The sequence below is a fragment of the Arachis hypogaea genome, chromosome 3 (assembly GCF_003086295.3).
Source record: "Arachis hypogaea cultivar Tifrunner chromosome 3, arahy.Tifrunner.gnm2.J5K5, whole genome shotgun sequence".
NCBI classification, from domain to species: domain Eukaryota; kingdom Viridiplantae; phylum Streptophyta; class Magnoliopsida; order Fabales; family Fabaceae; genus Arachis; species Arachis hypogaea.
The window spans coordinates 136934087-136956408 of NC_092038.1; the positions used below are offsets into that span (position 1 = coordinate 136934087).

The window sequence follows — 22322 nt, forward strand, 5'->3', positions numbered from 1 at the left end:
GGATGGGAAGAATCTTACCAATCTTTGTCATTGTGGTTCTTGGCAATGGTTCAGAAGATGTCTGATTCACAAGTCCAAATAGAAACACGACCCCTGTATAACGGGAGTCAAGAGGTGGATGGTGTTAGGATATTTCATTGGGTATTCTGCAATTTCAATCCATACATAAGAGCTTTTAACAGTACATTTAGAATAATATTATCCAAATAAATAATAACAAACTATTAAACTTATGTTAAGTAACAACTAATAAATTAATAAAAAATAATAAACTTACATAATTAGGATGTCCCAAATAATTGATAACATGATTTTCACGAGACGTATAATTACATACCATTTTAAATGTTCTAATCTCACTCTCAATCTTAAAACTAATCCAAAACATACAACCCAATGAAAGAAACCCCAAACCCCTAACACTCCATTACCCCACCACTCTCAATAATAGAATGAAACGAAACCCAGCCCCACCACTATTTTATACACCCGCGGCACCAATCCTCAACTCTCACCATAAATGACTGTTTTTTCCGGAGCCAGACCTGCCGGTTGCATGGAGACACGGGGCAAGACGCATGTTACGTGCTGCTGCATGCAGGACATGTGGCGCAGCGGCGTTAACACGCAGATAACGTGCTGCTTGGATGAAAACACGTGGCGTTTACGTATTTAGAGCTACTGATCAATGCACCTTGGCTTGATAAGTTGAGAATGTATGGTTTATGGTAATAGTGAAGGAGAACGAAAATAATATGCAGCCCAGTCCCACTGTTTCTCTATTTTTATATCCCAGGAGTGGATCTAAAGCCATAAATGTTACTTGTTTTCGGAGTAAGGTTGCCTCTTGCATGGAGACAGTAGACAACACATTACCTGCGTGTTGAGTAACACATAACCTGCGTGTTGAACTGTATTTCTGACACCTCCACAACTCTATAAAACAACTAATATTTAAGCAAAACATTATTTTTGTTTTCATATCTAAAATAATTTGTGTGAAAACGAATATACGTCTTTTATTATTATTATTATTATAACATGGTGACTGGTAATTGGTAGTTGATGATTTTTGTTTATTTAAAAAAAAAATTCTCCGTACAGATATCATTACCCTTAGAAAAAAAAGTATTAGACATATTATTTCAGAAATAAACTATTTTAAAATAAAAAAATTAGTAAAATAAAAAAATAAAAAAATAATCACCCTTTGGTCAAAATAGTAAAATTTAGACATAATAAAAAATTATAAATTTAGTAATAATTAATTTTTTATTTTATCATTTTATAATTCTTTTATTTGAGAGATCTTTTTTCATATTTTAATTTCATGTTAAAATCCCTGAGGTTACATGAAGGCAATAATAAATTATGGCAGCATGAATGGCCATTTGTGCACCACAAATAAATTGTTTGCAACAACTGAACAAGTAACATCTCCGGTTGCCTGTTCTTACTTCTTTTCTCAGCCTCATGATTCACGAGTGAGGGCCACTGGGTCACTCGAGGTAAAGGATCCCCATCAAATCCGTTTCGCGAACTCTCTTCTCCGTTCTATCGTTTTCTCAATTTTAAACCCAAAAGATCTTTCTCCTCATCTCTGTTTTACGTGTTTCCACCTTCGTTATTTATTTTTTTGCACGTTTTGCACCTCTAGTCTTTTCTCCTCGTGTACCACTCTGCACCATCCTTTTAAAATTTCATAATAAGCGAAAAAAATGTATATGATATTTTTTTAAATTAATTATCTCTTTCACTTTTTTAAATTTAAATTTTAAAAATTTTATATATTTAACAAAAATAAATTAAATTTTAATACATAAAAAATTAATGAGAAGAAAAAAGTATATAATAAAAAATGAAAAAAGTTATCCTTTAATATTGGAAGAAAAAAACTGTCAACTATTAAATATAATAGCTTAATATAACACAAAAATTGAGGGAATAGAGGTAAATTTTTCAATTAAGAAAATTTACTAGTCACCAAAAAAATTAAGAAAATTTACTATGGAAATGTGATCTAATAGTTATTTCATGGATTTCATTAGATTTTTTAATGATTAATTGGAGTTTTGACCAACCTTTAGTTGTTAACTCGGTCAACGACTCAATGTGTTAAACAACAATAATTTTTTAGGAATTTATAATACTTCGACCAAGCAAAATCAAAATTTTAAAAGAATAGGGGCATGACAGTCATTTTGCGTGTTAATGGGTACACAAGTGGAGGAGACGCCATATAAAGACTAGAGACGCCTCCCTAAATGTTCCGATTAACAAACAGTAAACAGCCATCATAAGAATCACAATACAACTAAAACACGAAAGGATTAATAGTCAGAATTGTATACCTCTGTTATCATCAACTAGGGTTCTTGCAAATGGACGCGACGACCACCGTGGTGCGATCGCCCTGCAAAGCGTCGATCCTCATCGGAAGACCCAGCATATTGGCGCCCAACGGCTGCAGCTTCGCCCGCTTTGATTCCAATTTTCGCTTCTCTTCTTCCGCTAAGGTATCAAGTCAAATCCTAGCTGAAGTAGCCATGGAAATGAAACCACTTCATCTCAAATCATATCATATCTTATGACACACGATTAATTAATGCTCCGTAAATGAATTGCATTGTTAAATAGTTGTCAGTCCAAATTAGCATTCCATTATTTGATTGTTGTGTCGATATTTTGCAGCTATGCACTTCTGTTGCTATTCCCAAGCAAGGGCAACGGAGAGTGTGTGTTGGAAATAGAAGAGGCTTAGTAGTTAGAGCTGCATCGTCTCCGGAATCATCAGAGTCCGGTACCAAGATTGCTCCTCTTAAGCTGGAGTCCCCGGTTGGCCAGTTTCTCTCTGAGATTTTGATTAATCACCCGCATCTTGTCCCTGCTGCAGTAGACAAGCAGCTTGAGCAGCTCCAGACCGACCGCGATGCTGATGATCAGAAGGAAGCTCCTGCTGCTTCAGGCACTGATCTAGTTTTGTACAGGTTTGTTGCATACTTGATGGCTGATGTGATGTTATGCTATCTTATTTTAGGTTCTTATGCACAAATGTTGTTTTATCGTTATTGCTTTGTTGCTAATAATTATCGCTAGTTGAATTCTTGCTTATGGGCGTAATTTAGATGAAAGGAAAAAACTCTTATGCACTGTATATGCTTTATATTATGTAGTATAATTATAAAGTATTATAAAACCTTTTTACAGCACATATTCAATTTTTATACCGCCCTTATTTGTTTATTGTAGGTAGAGAGAAGCTTTTACTATGTTCCTCATAAGGCTATGTTTGGCAGACACTTAAAGATTTTAGGGGAAGAAAATTTCATTGGACAAAAATTATGGAATAAAAATTAAAGCAGTAAAATATTGCCTCATTAAAATATTTAGTTGTTGAATTTGTGTGTGTGTGTGTGTGTGTGTGTGTGTGTTTAGTTATGATCCCTAAAAAGATTAGTTTTTAAAAAAGGAAACTCAATATCATGGACTACATTTGTAAAAGCAATTTATGTATTCATGAATATCACCTTTAAAGGAGATAGGGATTCCATGGATAGGATGGAAACATGGAGTTGTCTACTTTCCCTTGCTGTTCTCTAAATTTGAAAGCTTTTTGTAATTTTAAGCCTTGGAGTTGTTGACCAATGACCAATGTGGTGGCTTCAAAAATTTTCCAGGAGAATAGCGGAGGTAAAGGCTAATGAAAGGAGGAAGGTTCTGGAAGAGATCTTGTATGCGTTGGTGGTGCAGAAATTCATGGATGCCAATATTTCTCTGATTCCCTCCATCACCCCTGATCCATCTGGAAGAGTTGATTCATGGCCAAGTGAAAATGGAAGACTTGAGCAGCTTCACTCTGTTGAAGCATATGAGATGATCCAAAACCACTTGAGTCTCATTCTGGGTAACAGAGTAGGAGATTCAATGACTGTGGCTGAGATCAGTAAACTAAGGGTAGGGCAGCTCTATGCTGCATCAGTGATGTATGGTTACTTTCTTAGGCGAGTTGACCAAAGGTTCCAGCTGGAGAAGACAGTGAAATTTCTTCCAAGTGCCGCAGAGGATAATAATGTTGATCAAATTGTCATGGGCGATACAAGACATGCTGGTGGTGAGGACACTCCTCAAGTTATGTCTCATCCTGAAGTCTCTGCTTGGCCTGGTGGTGATGTCAGTCCTGGTGGATTTGGATATGGGATAAAGCCAACCAGGTTGCGTAGCTATGTGATGTCCTTTGACAATGATACACTACAGAGATATGCGGCAATAAGATCAAAAGAGGTTGTGAGCATCATCGAGAAACATACAGAGGCATTGTTTGGAAGACCTGAAATTGTTATAACACCCGATGGGGCAATTGATTCTTCAAAGGATGAAAACATCAAAATTAGCTTCGGTGGTTTAAAGAGACTTGTTCTAGAGGCTGTGACTTTTGGTTCTTTTCTCTGGGATGTTGAAAGCTATGTGGACTCGAGGTACCATTTTGTCTTAAATTAAGTTCTGCTTGCTTCTATATTTCCATAGGCAAAGTATGTATAACCTTAGTGACAAGAAGTCCAAATATTGTTGTTTAGTGTTTACTAATTAATCTGTACATGAAGTCGAAATATTGTTGTTTAGTGTTTACTAATTAATCTGTACATACTATACAGTGATTTTTGCTCTACATTTCCCTTCCCTAACTAAGGAAATGTTGTCGTCATTTGTTTCCTATAGCAAATCCTTTCACAAAATGGTAATTTCACTAATTTGGATTGCTGTTTTCCCGAACTTGTTTGGATATTAGTTGGATATTGGAACCCCTTGATTTGGATATGGCTTTTTGCCTACAAATCGATTGCTCTCAAAACTTGGGCATAGAATCCCTTATACTAAGGTAGTAGTTGTGTTAGAAATATTGGACACCGTCAACGGATTCTTAATTAGTAGTAGTAAAGCTTAGGGTTTTTCACCTTTCTAAGATAAAAATTATCTGAGAGTTCCAATTCAAAAATATTTACATCTGCCCTGTTGCAGCAGTATGTTTTGGTTTTTAAAACATAAATCAAAGCAGAGACACGTGTTTTACTTTTGATTTAAATTAAATACAAATCGCAAGTGTGTTTGTGGTTTGCTCAAAACTCATTAAGCCAGCTTTGGGATAACTAATTTTTATCTATTTTTTAAAAATGTAAAAACCCAATAGCTTGTATACATCACATATCCAGAAAATATTGAATAATTGACTCTCCAATCCTAATACGATAAAATAAATGTTTTATTCTCTTGTACAAAAAAAAATTCTCTTACTCTTGGATGTTGGAAAGAGCAACTCGATTTCCAAGACTTTGAAGCAACATATAACGTTGGTTGTTCCGTGATGAAATATCTTGCATTCTTGACTATCAGTGAAAAGAAACAAAAATTTAGACGTATAAAAGACGCTAGCTTCAAAGCCTTTACAGTAGCAAATCTTTTCAATCCCAAGATTAAACACACTAAACGTTTATCAGATATGACATGAAGAACTGAATTCTAAAATATCACCTACTAATTTGCCGGGGTGTTTGCCCATCTAAAATTCTAAATGGCTATCATGGAGATCTAAACGTTACATGGAAGAATATAAATCCTTTGACGAAGTAAATCTGTGCAAAATCTTGCCATAAACATCATAGAACTCAATGTCAGCATCTGTCTGAGTCAATTTGACAGACATGAAGCCTTGTCCGTCATAGAAGAAATTTACGCCTCTTTTGTGTGTTTCTTTGACGTCTCCTCTCCAAGCCTTTGATCCTGCCCCGCTAGTTAGGAATTGGATAGGGCTGCAAAGAAGTTCATTCATTAGACAAATAAGCGCCGTTTTAAATGGTTGTTTTCTGTATAACTAGTTGCATATCATAGTTTTACCTTTCTGTATCACTTATGTGTTCTAGACAATGATCATGTCCATTCATGTAAAAGTCAACGTCATTTGCCTGAAAATTGATGTTAAAATCAACAGAGTTTTAGACAGAGTAACTAGGAATTATTCTTCATGGAGGCAGGGAGAAGTGAGGATGATATGCATTTTCAGCTTTATGCTTACCTGAAGAAGTGGGAGAAGCTGCTTTCTAAGTTCTGGAGTATCACCGTGATGTCCAACACTACTGATTGCGTGATGACCAACAACAATTTTCCATTTTGCTGTTGATATGCTTAATGCCTGTTCCAGATCCTGGAACATGGTAAACTGAATTTCAGTATATTACTCTCACTCTCACAATGTTCACCTACTCTAATTCGTGCAAATGGTTGGCGTTATTCTTAGCAAGTGATTATCTAGATATCATAATAACAAAACATTAAAATATTAAATTCTAGAGTAGATTTACCGTGGAGGAAAGGTTATTACTGCATTAATAATTATTAAACTAAAATTAACCTTTGATTATACCAAGTCAAATATTCATCCACTCACCAGTGCACCACCACATAGATAATTTAGGCATCAATTCATTAAATTGCTTGGCTACCCTAGAAGCCCCCTGTAATTATAATCTAATCATAATTCATACCTTGAGCAAGTTGGAAATATAAGATTTTGGTGGATTAATGCCCCGCCAATCATAGGTGTGTCCCTCGGGTTCAGTGAAGTACTCTTGAACGAATGGAGTGGTGTCTACAAAGAAAATCTCAACTAACTCTGCAGGAGAAGATGTAGTAACGTTTATGAATTTGAATGCCTAGAAGTAAAAGAAGACGGAAGAGAAAGAAGAGTACCTGAATGTACGATAAAAGACCTTAAACAAAGCCATCTACTATCGACCTCCCTCAGGAATGGGCTCAACTGGGCCATTGCATCGCCCCTATAGTCATGGTTTCCCAGCACTACGATGCATGGGTATTATTAATAAAGGTGAAGAAGAAGAAGAAGAAGAAGAGATGGGAGGAGGAGGTGCAAGAACGAAGAAGAGGTTTTTACCGGTATACCATTGCGTTTGGAGACTCTTTGCTGTGTAGATATTAGTGAAAGATTGTTGGAAGGCAGGGTCGTGGTGGCTGGTGAGTCCATCGTCGTAGAAATTGTCGCCGGTGGACACAACAAAGTCAATCTCAAGCTTGTCTGCGGCCTTTCCCATCTGGAAAGCAACTTGAGATTGGTTGTAAGCACCTCCTCTTCCCCAGTCACCCACCACCAAGAACCTTACAGACCCATCTTCATGTTTCGAAGGATGTGCAAACCTCTGCACATCATTATCACAACACCAACATACCCCAAAGCCTAAGCTTATTGCTATTATTGTTCCAATACTCAACATGCTCGCACGATATCCAAAGGGGACAAATTTCTTATGCTATCTACTATCTCTGCGTTAAATATTTTTATATTTTAAGTAACTCTAACCTTCGAACAACAATATAGTTGCCTTGCATTCATCAGAAATTTAGCTAATCCACATTTAGTTTTCTTTCTTCTTTCAGAACCCGTAACAATCTCTCAATCAATGCTAAACAAAGTTTCGTTTCTTTTATTTTTATTTTTATTTTTTTGAACTCTTAAGTTCTAACCAAACCTTTTTTATCTTAACTTCTAAACAAACATACCTTTTAAACGGTTCGGATGCAAAAGTTGCAGGCCCACAGGCCGAAAGCAAGACCCTGCGGCAGGCCCAGTGCATGAATATTTTTCTCTCTCATTCTTATTTTTTTGGGAAAAAAACAGATAGGTCCCTAACTTTTTAAATTTTTGACAAATACATCACTGACAAAATTTAAATACAAAAAAGTCTCTGACTTTAATAAACGGAGGACAATTTAGTCCTTTCGTCTATTTGCCTCTCATACACTAAACGGAACTGGCTGACGTGGCTGAAACGGTGTCCAGGTGTCCGTTACGGTGCCACGCCCCACGCTGGAAGGGGAATAAAGTTCGAAGGACAAATAAGTCATTGACGTCATTTTACAAATAAAGTTCGAAGGACAAATAGGTCCTTGAGAATTTAGTTCATTATACTTCTATTATACTTCTATTATAAGAATTTAGTTTATAAAATTATGCTTGTATTTTGAAATCTAGTTAACTTGTTGTATTCTGCAATTTAAATTATTTGTATTAAAATTGCAGAAATTGGGCTTGTTATGTTTCTACTTTTTTTCTTAAATTGCATTAGTTCAGTTTTAGTGCATTTGTGTATTATATTAGAATTTGTTAAATTGCATTAGTTCAGTTTTCATCATACTAGTGGCATTAGTTAGCATGAGTTCATTTATGCATCATGTTAGCATTAGTTCATTTGTGCATCATTCATGTATTAAGTTAGCATTAGTGCATTTGTGTATTATATTAGAACTAGTATTTTTATCCATAATAACATTACGAGAATAATTGTTTTTTTTTTTTAAATTATAGTTCACTTTGTTCTAACAGTATGAACTATGCATGGCACAAAAGATTTACAAAATCAAATTATTTTTACAAAAATGTCGTAAGTTGACAAAAGTCTCTGGCTAAGAAGACCAAGATATCTGCAGATAAAAAATTAAATAATAAGATTTTTAGTTATTATTTTTATATGAAAAAGTCTAATTTTTTATTAATAATTAATTTTAACATTCGTTATCTAAAATTTAAAATAATTTAATGTGTATACTTTTACATTTAAAATATTTTAATTGTAAAAAAATATCGAATGATATATTTTGATTTGTCAAATTACTAATATAAAATATAATTATATATAGGGTAAAAATAGTAGAGAGAAATAGAAAAATGGAGAGAGGTAGATGAGAGAATTTAGGAAAAGAGTTTATTAATTTTGAAAAAAAAAATATTTTCTCTCAATTTTAATAAGAGTGTCATGTCACACATTTGATTATTAAATTAGATAGTAATATATGATACATAATCTAGGTATATTTTAATTAGATAGTAATATATGATACATATAGAAGCATAATGAACTAAATTTTCAAGGACCTATTTGTCCTTCAAACTTTATTCTCCTTCCAGTGTGGCACCGTAACGGACACCTGGACAGCGTTTCAGCCACGTCAGCCAGTTCCGTTTGGTGTATGAGAGACAAATAGACGGAAAGACTAAATTGTCCTCCGTTTGTTAAAGTCAGGGACTTTTTTGTATTTAAATTTTGTTAGGGATGTATTTGTCAAAAACTTAAAAAGTCAGGGACCTATCTGTCTTTTTCCCTTTTTTTTTTAATAGTAAACCACAAAGAATATTTTTATATTATTGGAAACATTGCAAGTACACTGAGAGTATCGGTGCTCCAGTTATTTTAACGGAAAAATAGACAAAAATACACCTAGATTTTCACACGGTGGATAGATGTACTCCTAAATTTTTTAACGAGTCATTTGCACACATAAATATTTTTCGTTGTCAATTCTACCCTTCCGTGACCTGAATAAATTTTCCGGCAGTGGTAGAAGCCAGGTGGCACGGTATTGTATGATGTGGCCAATTTGAGGTGACACTGTGAAAAATAGAAATATTCATTATGAAATTTGTTGAAATAAATATAAGAAAAATGAATAATAAAATCACTGTTCATCCTCTTCCTTCTCTAACATATGAACCTTAACACAAGAAATGATAGCAACAATTTTTTAAACTTCAATAAAAAATCTGGTCCAAATGGGAACACCAAAACCAAAAAACTCTTTTGTCCAAAGCAACTAATTTTGAGTTGCAGCCATTGTTCTAGTTCTACTTGATTTTCTTCCACTTCCAATCAAGCTTGTTTCCAGTATTGATCCGTTGCAGCCTCAACATTGCAGCATCAAATTTTTGAGTTGTGGTGGCTCGACAACACTCCCACACTGCCCTTTTAAGTTGTTTATCCTTCCATCTCTTTGTGAAATTATTCCAAATATGCATATCACAGAAGCGATGATGAACTCCAGGCATAACTACTTGTTGCATAGCCGGAGTTAGACGCTGTTCAATTAATATGTGTAAATGCATACCTTTTGTTGGTCACTAATAAAGTTTCAACCATGAAACTTGTAGTTGTCCAAGTCATTGTATAAATGCTCCAAGAACCATTTCCAGTTATCTCTAGTTTAGTTTCTGAATCTACCATGGCATAAGCAATTGGAAAAATTTGGTTGTTGGCATCTTGACCTATTGCAGTTAGTAGAAGTCTTCTATAGAAGCCCTTTAAGAATCTGCCATCAAGGCCAATGAAAGGTCTACACCTTGTGTTAGGGTTCATATGGTTCAAAGAAATTAGAGAAGGAAGAAGATGAACAATGATTTTATTATTCCCTTTTCTTGTATTTATTTCAACAAATTTCATAATGAATATTTCTATTTTTTATATTGTCACCTCAAATTGGCCATCGTGCCATCTGGCCTTCATCACCGCCAGAAAATTTACTCAGGGCATGAAAAGATAGAATTGATAACGAAATTTTATATTCATGTGTATAAATGATTCATTAAAAAATTCATAAATACATCTGTCTACCGTGTAAAAATCCAAATGTACTTTTGTCTATTTTTTTTATTTTAATTGTTAATTTAAATTATAAAAAATATATAATATATATTAATTAAAATCAAAGTTAAAATAATTAGTACAGGTACTATATTATTAAAGGGCAATGCTTTGAGAGTTAAGGTTCTTGAATCCCACTCTTGATACTGAAATTGCTATCCATCTATGATGTCAGAATCCCGAATCTGTCGCTCTGACGGAAAAAAATAAAGAGCAATGCTATGATGTAGATAATCAGTTTTCTCTACACCTGTCACCTGGGGAAGGTATGTAGAGTGTTCTCGTAATGAACACGTGGCAATCATAATAGTTAGACTTCGCAAAGGGAACTTTTTCTTTTTAATATTGTATCACTAGAGGTGAAATCCTTCGTCATGAACCAAATTGTGTGTTAAACACAACTATGGCCATTTACAAAACGTTAATGACGTTTTGTGTTTCTTCAATTAAAATAATATTTTTCTAACAAAACGTCAGTGACGTTTTCTGTTTTAATAATTAAAATAATATTTTTTATTACAAAACGTCAGTGAAGTTTTGTTCTTTGATGATTAAAAAAAAAATTTATTGCAAAACGTCAGTGACGTTTTGTGCTACTACCACAACCCTGTAGAACACCAAAATCATCAAATATTTTTGTATTTCACATTAAAATTATTCATATATAAAAATTTTAGCCTCGCAAAGGTTCCCCATAATACATGTAAAATACGATTTTCGTGGAGAACTCTTTTGGGTAACCAACATTTAATTATTCAATTTATTATTAATTAGTAATTTTAATTTTTTACATTATTATTAAATAATAATTATTTATATTTTATTTTTTAAAAATATAAATTATTAATTATTAATTACAATTATTTATAATTGACTTAATTGATTAGAAATTATTTATCTATATTTTTTTATAGATTATTTTTTTATACTATTAAAGATATGAGATAAGAATTAATGATGTAATTTAAAAAAAGATAATGATAAAAAAATGACAAAAATAACAATTTTTTATTTTTTTCTATTACATATCATGTTTTTATTTATTTTTTATTATAGAGTTTAATTAACATATATTTTTAAAATACATGTTCAATTTATAAATTAAAATTTTTTATTAAAAATATACAAAATTTAAATTTTTAATGTATTTATTTTATAATCATTAAATTAACGTATTTAAATTCTTTTACTAATAATTATTAAATTAAATTAAAATATTTAAGATATATGTTAGTGTTTCGAGGGTTATCTGAATCCTTAATTTGGGTTTGAACGTGAGGTTCAGATCCCTTAACTTAGACCTGAAACGTTGACGATATTCAGATGCTTAAGTTAGTAAGAATTTTAAGTAGAATTTTAGTAGAGTAGAACGTGAGTTATACTTGATTCCAATGTATTTATAATAGAGCTACTAACTACATTTGTTGGAGTAGTTCTATTTTTTTTTTATCTTAAAAATCTATTAAGATTTTTCTTTCAGATATAATGAATTTTTTGTCTTGTTAAACTTGACTTTTATTTATTGGACCAGAATATAAATAGTTAATTAAACTATCCATTTTATGTCAGGATAATTACATATAAGTCTTTATCATTAGCTAAACGCCTAAACCCATTATAAACAATAATCTTTATTTTTTACTAAAAAAATACTTTGCAATATGATTTTAGTACTTACATTATATCCATTTCATGGCACTTTCTTTTTTTTTTTTTTTCAAGAACAATTACTTAATAGAAATAATATAATTATTATTATATAGGTTTTTCATAAAGCGGAAAGAGAAAACATTTAGAAAAAGTTCCCTTTTTTTTTTTTCTTTGAAGAGTAAAAGAAAGCAACCATTATTTGCCCATTGGAATTTTTCGCTCTCTCACTCGAACCGTCAAGCCCATTGCCTTCAATCGATTAACTCTTCACCTCCTTTTACTTTTTTTGTTGTTGTATCACTTGTATGTAGTATTGTGTAATTTTTTTATTTATAAATGATCTTTTTGCGTTGTTGACAATCTTCTGTACTTGGTTTATCATCTTCCCAACTAAGTATTTATTTGGCTGAGATCAAACAAATGTTAATTAAGTGCTTGGATTCACTTTTTTTTGTATGGCTATAAAACATGTCTTCAGATGATTTAAGATGCCAGTTTATATAATGTTATAGATTGTATTAAAAATTTGAAATTGTTTTATTTTTTGCTTATCAACTGCCCAATTTATTACTTAGGATCGCTGATTGTGCTTCTAGCGACAATTTTAGTATAACAAAAATTTTACCGTCATCTTTTTTTTCCATTCATTCACATTTTTTTTTTGAAAAATAAATACACTAGACAAAACAGGGCTACCTAGCCTCTTTTCTCAAATGCCATCTCATCTAAATATCTAATCTAATCACATTTAACCCTATGACTACACTCACTAATTTATCCCTTCCCCGCTGCCTCGCTGTTTCAAACTCTTATTTATATTCTATGATGGCCTCTTCTACGCCTTCAGTTGAAATTGAATTAGAAATCGGATATGCAAATTTCACCCTTTCACTTCATGGATGCGCAATCCCATCCTCTTGACATACAGTATATAAATTGAAAATGAGTTTCGCAAACATATAATAATTAATTTGGTAGATGATTTTTATTGGGTACATAGCTTTTTTTTTTTTTCTAATTAAAAATATTAAAATAAACTATTAAAATTGTCCTTAATTTGTAAAGAGCTCAACAAAAATAATGAGATAATTATTTAAAAAATACATTAAAAATTTAAACCAAAATTCGATCTCAATAATTTTTCATCTCTTTAAAGTATTTTTTTATTAACACAAAAATTGTAAAAAAAATTATTTGGTGTAATCACTCAATTTTAAGGATAAGATGTGATTTTTTGAATCATATTTATAAAAAATATATTAAAATTAAGTATTTTTTATAATATATATTTAATATTATTAAAAGAGTATGTTTAAAAATTAAAAATAATTTTAGTAGTTTATCTAAAATTTTATTAGTTAATAACTTTAATATGTTCTAAGAATACATATTAAATAAACTCTAACTAAAATATAATATATCTAGCATTCAAACTATTATGTCCTAGACCCTTTTTATTATCAACTATGAGTAATTTCGCATGAGGGAGGGTGACAGGGTATTGGATTTTTTTTTTCATTTATTTCCTCATGTTGCATGATATGGGTAGTTGAGAAATGAGAATGTGTTAAAAAATATTGCATGATATGATCTTACAAACACTAAAACATGCACATAAAAATACAAATTATTTTGACTTTATAGGTGCAAATTGTAAAAATATTTCGCACTGTGAGAAGATGCGAAATGTGCTTAACTTTTGTGAGTACGTAACTCATCAAAACCGGTTGCTAAACTTTTGCTAATTAAATAAATAAATAAATTTGACACTAATATATGAGACAAATCAGACAATGAGATGTAATTAGGATTTTGTATTGTTAGTGTTATTTTTTATTTATTTAATTTTTTTTTACTAATGATAATATAGAATTAATTTTACTTGTATAATTCTTTTTATGGTGGTTAAAATAAATTTTCTTTAGTCACCAAAAAAAATAAATTTTCTTTAATTAATAAATTTTATCAAATTTAAAGTTTTATTCTTTTGACCCAATGATAAATTAAATTTGAATGAGTTACTTAAATTAAAAATTTAAAATTTAAATAGAATATATTTCTATTTAATTCAAATTATATTAGATCAAATCAAAATAGTTTGAAAAATAAATTTAAATTAGCACTGTACAATTACAAATCAATTATTTGCATAAAATTAAATTAGATTGAAAAATATAAATTAAATCAATATTATCCAAATCATTTAAAATTATATCATTTTTATAATTTGAATAAATTCAAAATGTACTATAAAATACAGTGTTATTTCGTTGACAATACAAATGATAGATGTAAATATATTCCACTCACTCTAGATTGGTATATACAGTAAAACTCGTGTATAAACCATTGGACCCTTTTTACGGTTTATGCATGTTTTGCATCCTCACAAAAACTGTGGAACCCTACCATAGTTTCTTCCCAAATGCTTCATCAACGTAAACCGTGGAACCCCTCCAACAGTTTACGCGTATTTCAAATATGTGGAACCCTTCCACGATTTACATAAATTTAGAAAAAATTTGTATTTTCGTATCCAAATTACAAAAGTTGTATTTTCGTAATTTTGGAAGCTAAATATTTTATTTTCGTAAATTGCCTTTTATTTTTTCTATTTTTTTATTTCATTTGTCACAACTCTTTCACTTTATTAGTATTCTTAAAAACTAATTTTCTTTTTTATTATGCAATTTCAATCTAAATATTGTGATTTCAATTCAATATTATATTTAAAATAGACTATTATTGATATTTATACTTTTATAAGCACTAAAACACATAAAACTCTCGAACTTTAAATTCCGCACAAAAAATTCAAAAAAATACTAAATAAAAATATATCTACAAATATAATTGGGTCAAAAGAATAAAAAATTTTAAATATTATAAAATTCAATAATTACAGAAAATTTCTTAGTTAACAATAATAAAAAAATATCCAAGTGAAATTCAAATTTTAAAACACAATATGTATATATAATTTTGATTTAATTTGATAATATTTGAAAATTTTATTAAATTTTAATGATTATTTTTAATTATGTCAATGAGTAGATTTTAAAGTCAATGAGCTATAACTTAAACCGCACAGTCTCTCCATACTCATTTAGAAGTCATAGGTTTAAATCTCAATCCTATCTTTGATTAAAAAAAAATTTTAAAAAAAATTATTTCAAACAGAGGATTAACCTAATGTCATCCTTAGCCACCATTTTTTATGCCTCCATAAAACTCACCTAAATATAAACCTAATCTATTATGTTACAACACCCTCTTCATAAGTTCTATCATCTGTGAGACTGACTTGTTCTTCCTTATAAACTTCTTAACTCCACAACTTATGTAAGAATATATAAATTAGTCCATGGAGGTAGAATACAAGAATAATACCAATGTTTCTGTTGAGCCTAATGTATCCAAGCAAAATAAGTTAAGATCAGTGTTTAAGGAAGTGAGAAAGCAAACATGTCTGGCAGGACCTTTAATTATGGTGAATCTTCTTAATTTCGCCATTGAGCTTATTTCCATAATGTTTGTGGGTCATGTGAGCGAGTTGGCTCTCTCCAGTGTTTCCATGGCCACCTCCTTTTCTTCTGTCACTGGCATTGGTTTAGTGGTAAGTTCCTTTATATCTCTTAACACTTTTTACGGTTTCAGTAATCGGATTTTTCTCCTCTTCTTTTCCTGTATAATTTGAATTTATTAAAAAATATTAAATAAATATAATCCGAACTGAACCATCCCAATATTTTGAAAATATTTCAACACCAAACCCGATTACTCCCCTCCATGGCATGGAAACTAGAAGCGATTACTAATTCATTGCCAACTGTTTCTATTGAATCGACTAACCTTGTGTTCAACTCCTTGTTGGTTTCACATAATGACAGATGGGAATGGCAAGTGCCTTGGATACCTTTTGTGGCCAATCATATGGAGCAGGACTGCATGGCATGTTAGGTGTACACGTTCAGAAAGCCATGCTTGTTCTTATCATCTTATGCGTACCCATCTCTATTATTTGGGCAAACACAAAATTCATATTGATTTTATTTGGCCAAGATCACGAAATCTCCACAGAAGCAGGAAAATATGCTCAGTTAATCATTCCATACCTTTTTGCCTCTAGTATTCTTCAGTGTCAGACTAGATTTCTACAGACACAGAACATTGGAGTTCCAATGATGCTCAGCTCTGGAGTAGCTACTGCACTGCATGCTGCTTTGTGTTGGGCGTTAGTGTTAAAATATGACTTAGGGAGTAGAGGAGCTGCCATATCAAATTGTATATCGTATTGGGTGAATGTGTTGATACTTGCGTTATACATTAAGTTTTCTCCAAAATGTTCACAAACTTGGACGGGGTTTTCAGTGGAGGCATTCCATGACATTCCTTCTTTTTTGAAACTTGCTATTCCTTCTGCTGTTATGGTTTGGTAAGTTTCTACTAATTGTTACTTTTCTCACCGTTATACTGTTCAAGATCCTCTACTATAATGAGTTTTTGTTTGGTTCCCATTGTGCTGAACAGCTTGGAACTGTGGTCGTTTGAATTGATGGTTCTCCTATCTGGTCGTCTTCCAAATCCAAAGTTGCAAACATCTGTGCTTTCTATTTGGTTAGTTCCACATTTGATTTAGTTCTCACAATTCTTAGTTCCACATGTTATTGTGGATATTATTATTCGCACCGATATTAATTAATGTTGGAAATTACAGTGTGAATACAGCATCAACTATTTGGATGATTCCGTTTGGATTAAGTGGAGCTATAAGGTAACTTAATTACTGCTACGTGCTTACGAACATTTAGAATTCTGTGACAACAAATGTCGAGATAAGTAAACGATTGTAACTGCATAATTGTTTGTTTGTGTTGCAGTACTCGTGTATCTAACGAACTTGGAGCTGGCAATCCTTGGTCTGCACGTTTAGCAGTGCGTGTAGTGGTAGTAGCAGCCATTATTGAGGGTACCCTGGTTGCAGCACTGATGATAATGATACGCAACGTTTGGGGCCATGTTTATAGTAACAACATACAAGTGGTTCGACAAGTGGGATTTATGCTGCCAATTCTTGCAGCATCCAATTTCTTGGATGGGCTGCAGGGTGTTGTCTCAGGAATTGTTAGAGGATGCGGTTGGCAAAAAATGGGTGCTTTTATTAACTTAGGGTCATATTATGTAGTTGGAGTTCCCTCAGCTATTGTGTTAGCTTTCGTCTTGCATCTTGAAGTAAAGGTATGTAAAATACCAAACTGAAATCTATTGTTTTTATTTGTGGAGAGTCTTAATTACTAATATAAAATCATTAAAAAAATATAATTTAAATATAATATAAAAAATTTAAATATCAATTTTTATATAATAAAAATGGATACTCTGAAGGGACTTTGGCTTGGAATTATATGTGCCCTTGTTGTTCAAGTACTTGGTCTGATGATCATAACTGTTCGGATTGATTGGAAGAAAGAGGTGTCTACTTTTTTTTTTCTTTTTGGTTTTTCTTTGAAATTTTAGTTTTGCCTGTTAATTACTGAAATAGTTAAATTTGTTTCTTTTTGTAGGCAATGGTAACTATGGAAAGAGTTAATAATTCAGGACAGGCAAGTATTGAAAGAGTTAATAATTCATTTATCTAAAAATTTGATTTTATAGCATGTTACTTTTTTTTTTTTAACTTTTTTTCATGTAAGTAATTTTGTGTAAGTGATCATTTTGAACATACATTTATTTATCTATTTATATAAAAATTGATTTTATAGCATATTATTATTTTTTTAAATTTATACAAGGCAAAATTCAAACTCTGGATATTTGTTTAAGTAAATTAGTGATCTAACTACTAGATCAATACAACTTGAATGCAGTATAAAAATAATGAAATTCACATAAAATTAAACAAAAATTTTAATCATGTCAATCAATTAAATTTAATATCTATTATTACTCAATTGAATTAAAAAATAACGATTATATATAATTAACTTTTACATAAAACTATAATAATAACAATTTTTTAGTTACAAATACTCAAAATATATATTATTTGACCTACTTAATCATATTATTTGTTTTTTTTAGAAAAGGGGGTTAATACAAATACCCCAAAGAGAACAAACAAAACAAGGCTAAACAGCTCCTCTTAAATTTGGTTTGATAAAGTTTTTCGAAGAGATGTTTATGCTTTTTAAAAATTTAAATTTTTTATTTTGTATTTGATAAATAAAAAAAAAATATGTGTTTGTACTTGCAACTTTTAAAAGATTAGGGTATTTTGAAAGCACCTAATATAGAACTTTTTAAAATTGATTTGTACTTTTTAAAATTTAAAAATTTAATATAACTTCATATGTTAACTAATTTTCAAATTTAATACTTATATTTATGTTTATTATAATATTTTTAAATTTTAAAAATTATTTTATCAAATATAATTATTATTTTATTTATATTTATTAAAAATTATTTTTAATTTAATTTACTAAATATAAATACTATATTTTTTAAAAAATTATTTTTTAAAAATTAACTTTTATAAGCTACTCTTAAAAAATAAAAACTCTACCAAACCTTATTCTAAGAGTTCCACAAGGGCCTTTTTATTGAAATAAATAAACAAACATTATTTACCTAAATACGCATCCCTAAAAATGGTTACTTAAATATGCAGTACCATTTCTTGGCCATCACCCACGAAATGGGTTTACAAACCATGTCATAGATGCCCCCCACTAAATAGATCCAAAGCTGACAGCAGAAGCGTTGACTACCATTTCAATCCTGCCACCTGCGAAATGGAGGACTGCACATCATTGGAGCCAGCAGCGAAATGGCCACATCAAGAATAGCGCATGCCAAATGGAACATCCAGCTTCTGGCATCCACGAGTTGGGCCACATCTCCAATGTCCGCAAGAGGCACATACTCGTGCATTTCATCATTCCCAGTCAATAAATCATACTTTGTTGACTTGGGGTAATGGTTTGATCGAAGGTCAGAAATTGGTGAAGTTTTGGGAAACCAATCATCTCCAGAATGATCTGAATTATCAGATGCATAAAGTGCCAATTCTGTCTCAGATGTATCTCTAGCTATAGAAGAACTCAATCCATAGTATTTCTGCAAAATGGTCATGGCTGGAGAAACCTTCTCTTGGGTGGTTTAAGGATTGCAGAGGTTCCTTCATGCCGTATTGACCTGCACGTGGGGGTCTTCTTTCCGAGCTATTATCCCTGCAATGATTTTATCCTAAAAAGATTAGTTTGTGAAACCAACAGATTTTGAATTGAAGCAACAGCCTAGAACATCAAACAAAACTCATCCCCAAAGAAAAAAGATACAAGCAAAACCAAGTAGAGTAGCAGCAAGAATTTTCATCAAACTGTAAATGGCGGATACATGGGAAGAATTAGAAAACACAATACATGAGTATATGGTAGTACCCCAACTTTGCATGTCCATTAGGTACACTCGTAGTCGGAGAGGGGGATGGCGGATGTCGTCCCGGTAACGGAATCTTCAATGTCTTCAGTGCAAAGATTTGAAGATCCGTGGCTAACCCGTTCATCCTTTTGATATCAGCTACCTGAATAAGGAGAGTTCAGTATCATGATATCACAGCCCAAAAAGCAATCATCCATGCATTGCTGGCCAGAAGTAAAAAATTTCTGACGCTTTCATTGTTATAGCCTTATAGGCATGTCTGCACATTATACAATCATCTACTTTGTATATTACCATATCTTCATGATAGTGCAGTATCTCTAATAGTAATTTGTATGTTACTGGAAATGAATAAAAATAAATAATATTTGGAAAATGAAAAGTCAAATCAGTTGAAAATCAAATGAATTCAAGTTCTGCCCCAACTTCAAAACAATTTCTACCTATCGTTATTCTCATCTGCATAGCCATTCCACTAATCCCAAATCCCAAAAGTGGAGAATATTAACTTATAGGAGAAAACTTTGATTAAATAAGTAATCAGAAATCGAGCCACTTAACTCAAATGGAAATGGTTTCTTCAGATCGGTTTGTTGGAATAACAAAACAAAAACAAATCAAACATACACAACCTTCCATCATTCCCAAAATAAAAGAGACTTAAATAGTTAAATAAGTTTAAAAAAGCACAACACAGGACACCAAAAAATATTGAAGAAAAGGGTGTAAACAAAATGAAAATAAGACCTCAGAATAAAACCCAGAAGAAAAGGGTAAAACTTTACGTCTTTACCACATTTAAGGCACCCCAAGTTAAGAATCATAAGAAAATAATACACAATAAGAACATGAAAAAAGAAAAATTGAAGTAGCTATATACCTCAACGCCATACTTAATAGCCACACCAGCGAGTGTGTGGAGCTTAGAGACTTGGTGCTCAATATAATTCAACCCACTTCCACCGCCGCCGTTCTGCAACCTGTTCGATGGCGACATCTTCGCCGATTGGTCGCCGACACCAAAGATCTACGATCTCACACCAAAGGAATAAGATCTCACTTCCAATTCGCATGCGCCGTCCTTGATGTGGCCATTTCGCGGGTGGCAAGATTGAAATGGTAGTCAACGCTTCTACTGTCAGCTTTAGATCCATTTCGTGGGTGGTGGCCAAGATATGGTGCTGCGTATTTAAGTAACCATTTTCAGGAGTGCATATTTAGGGAAATAATGTTTTTTGTTTATTTATTTCAATAAAAAAGCCGTTCCACGAGAATCAGAAAGTAGAGCATGTGTAATTGTGTAACATCAGAAGGTGGCCTCTCAAACAAATGAAGACCTATGGGGAGCTCCTGACCTTTTTTAGCCAAGGTGTCGGCTACAACATTAGCTTCTCTAAGAATATGGATCCACTCCACCTTCTGAAGACGTCTCTCCAAGATTGCTATCTCTTCCAACAGCGGTTTGCACGGATGAGAGGCTGGAACTTAATAGAAGACCAAGAATCAGATTCAACAATAAGGTGTTGGAAATTATGTGTATTAGCAATCTGAAGGCCTTTAACAATCTCCCAAAGCTCGGCATGAGTGATGGAACAACTTCCCAAATTACACAAAAATCCAATAATATATCTGCCCGAGTGATTTCAGAACACCCCCCACAGGCCGCACTATTATTGGAGGAGAGGAAAGAACCATCCACATTAAGCTTCACACAAAATCCTGGTGGAGAGACCTAACATATGAGCTTCCCGGAGCTTCTTGTAGCAAAATTTTGTTTGAAGTTATTCTTCAATGCAGTTTGAATGTCTTCAAACCGAGCTTGAATAGTACTAACAGTTGCAGCAGGGAGAAAACTCTTTTCTTCAAAGATGAGGAGATTTCTATAGTACCACAAAGAAAAAGCTGCAACACCAAACCGGCAATTCCAATCACTCTTCGCTGAGAGATTACTAATGAGCCAATCTCTAGCATTGAGGTTGTAAAAGTTTTGAACAAACTGATGCGGATGAAGTAGATTCCATACTATTTTGGCATAAGGACAATCACGTAACACATGAAGGACGTCCTCTATGAGGTAGTTGCAGCGTGGGCAGCTAGCAGAGGCAGATAAATCATAAATGTCTTCTTCTACTGTTCTACATACTGATTGACATTTGTTAAAATAGCATCATTGGCAACTAACCAAAGGAAGGAGCGAATTCGCTCCGGACTTCTCCACTTCCAAATCAGTTTGAAGACTCGATCCGGCGTGCTTTGATCCTCCCGAAGCGAGTTGTAGGCTGATTTAAGGTTGAAGCCTTCTTTCTTTCTTTCTTTCTTTCTTTCTTTCTTTCTTTCTTTCTTTCTTTCTTCCCCCCTCCCTCCCTCCTCTCTACTGGAAAGTTTACTGTATTTTTTTTAAGTATTATTGAAAAACTATCCTTGGAAGGGTGTGACAAAAGTTTCTTAAAGCCCTAAAGAAACAAAGGCCTTCTTTTATTTGTTTGCCCACACTCCTATCTCTACAAGTGTGTGTTTGTCAATGACAATGACAATAACATAATGATCAATTGCCCTAATACCAAAAACAAAAGTGATGAATTGCCTTCATTTTGCCTGATGTCATTTCTCTGATTTACTCCAACAATTAGTTACTAATCTTGTTCCTTGATTTTTTTTTTTTGGTGATAGTATGAAATGAAACCAAAGCCATGATATTAAGATTCAATTAATTTATTTGGCGGAATTTCAATTATTATTGATCAAGTTAAA

The 22322-nt window shown here is 32.2% G+C and overlaps 3 protein-coding genes and 1 pseudogene across 3 annotated transcripts; 2 read left to right on the forward strand and 2 right to left on the reverse strand.

Moving 5' to 3' along the window:
• Positions 1-2112: 2112 nt before the first annotated feature.
• LOC112734277 (UV-B-induced protein At3g17800, chloroplastic) lies at positions 2113-4666 on the forward strand. Its single transcript, XM_025783532.3, has 3 exons — positions 2113-2516; positions 2692-2987; positions 3678-4666. The coding sequence occupies exons 1-3, from the start codon at positions 2382-2384 to the stop codon at positions 4495-4497; spliced, it is 1251 nt and encodes a 416-aa protein (XP_025639317.1). The 5' UTR covers positions 2113-2381; the 3' UTR covers positions 4498-4666.
• Positions 4667-5404: 738 nt separating this feature from the next.
• LOC112734279 (purple acid phosphatase 17) lies at positions 5405-7492 on the reverse strand. Its single transcript, XM_025783534.3, has 6 exons — positions 6944-7492; positions 6742-6849; positions 6537-6664; positions 6068-6196; positions 5890-5957; positions 5405-5804 (listed from the first exon to the last, which is right to left on the reverse strand). Exons 1-6 carry the CDS (start codon positions 7278-7280, stop codon positions 5591-5593), a joined length of 984 nt encoding a protein of 327 aa, XP_025639319.1. The 5' UTR covers positions 7281-7492; the 3' UTR covers positions 5405-5590.
• Positions 7493-15600: 8108 nt separating this feature from the next.
• LOC112736084 (protein DETOXIFICATION 16-like) lies at positions 15601-18040 on the forward strand. Its single transcript, XM_025785436.2, has 6 exons — positions 15601-15744; positions 16019-16563; positions 16659-16745; positions 16846-16902; positions 17009-17366; positions 17514-18040. Exons 1-6 carry the CDS (start codon positions 15616-15618, stop codon positions 17643-17645), a joined length of 1308 nt encoding a protein of 435 aa, XP_025641221.1. The 5' UTR covers positions 15601-15615; the 3' UTR covers positions 17646-18040.
• Positions 18041-18699: 659 nt separating this feature from the next.
• On the reverse strand, positions 18700-21914 carry LOC112734280 (uncharacterized; annotated as a pseudogene).
• Between the last annotated feature and the right edge of the window lie 408 nt (positions 21915-22322).

Excerpts from the sequence above, each read along its gene's own strand:
- LOC112734277 (XM_025783532.3), top strand. The coding sequence starts at position 2,382 with ATGGACGCGACGACCACCGTGGTGCGATCGCCCTGCAAAGCGTCGATC. Across the intron at positions 2,517-2,691 it reads GCTTCTCTTCTTCCGCTAAG|CTATGCACTTCTGTTGCTAT; the intron begins GTATCAAGTCAA and ends GATATTTTGCAG. Across the intron at positions 2,988-3,677 it reads ACTGATCTAGTTTTGTACAG|GAGAATAGCGGAGGTAAAGG; the intron begins GTTTGTTGCATA and ends AAAATTTTCCAG.
- LOC112734279 (XM_025783534.3), bottom strand. The coding sequence starts at position 7,280 with ATGTTGAGTATTGGAACAATAATAGCAATAAGCTTAGGCTTTGGGGTA. Across the intron at positions 6,665-6,741 it reads GTCTTTTATCGTACATTCAG|AGTTAGTTGAGATTTTCTTT; the intron begins GTACTCTTCTTT and ends CTTCTCCTGCAG. Across the intron at positions 5,805-5,889 it reads CACATAAGTGATACAGAAAG|CCCTATCCAATTCCTAACTA; the intron begins GTAAAACTATGA and ends ACTTCTTTGCAG.
- LOC112736084 (XM_025785436.2), top strand. The coding sequence starts at position 15,616 with ATGGTGAATCTTCTTAATTTCGCCATTGAGCTTATTTCCATAATGTTT. Across the intron at positions 16,746-16,845 it reads ACATCTGTGCTTTCTATTTG|TGTGAATACAGCATCAACTA; the intron begins GTTAGTTCCACA and ends TGGAAATTACAG. Across the intron at positions 17,367-17,513 it reads TCTTGCATCTTGAAGTAAAG|GGACTTTGGCTTGGAATTAT; the intron begins GTATGTAAAATA and ends GATACTCTGAAG.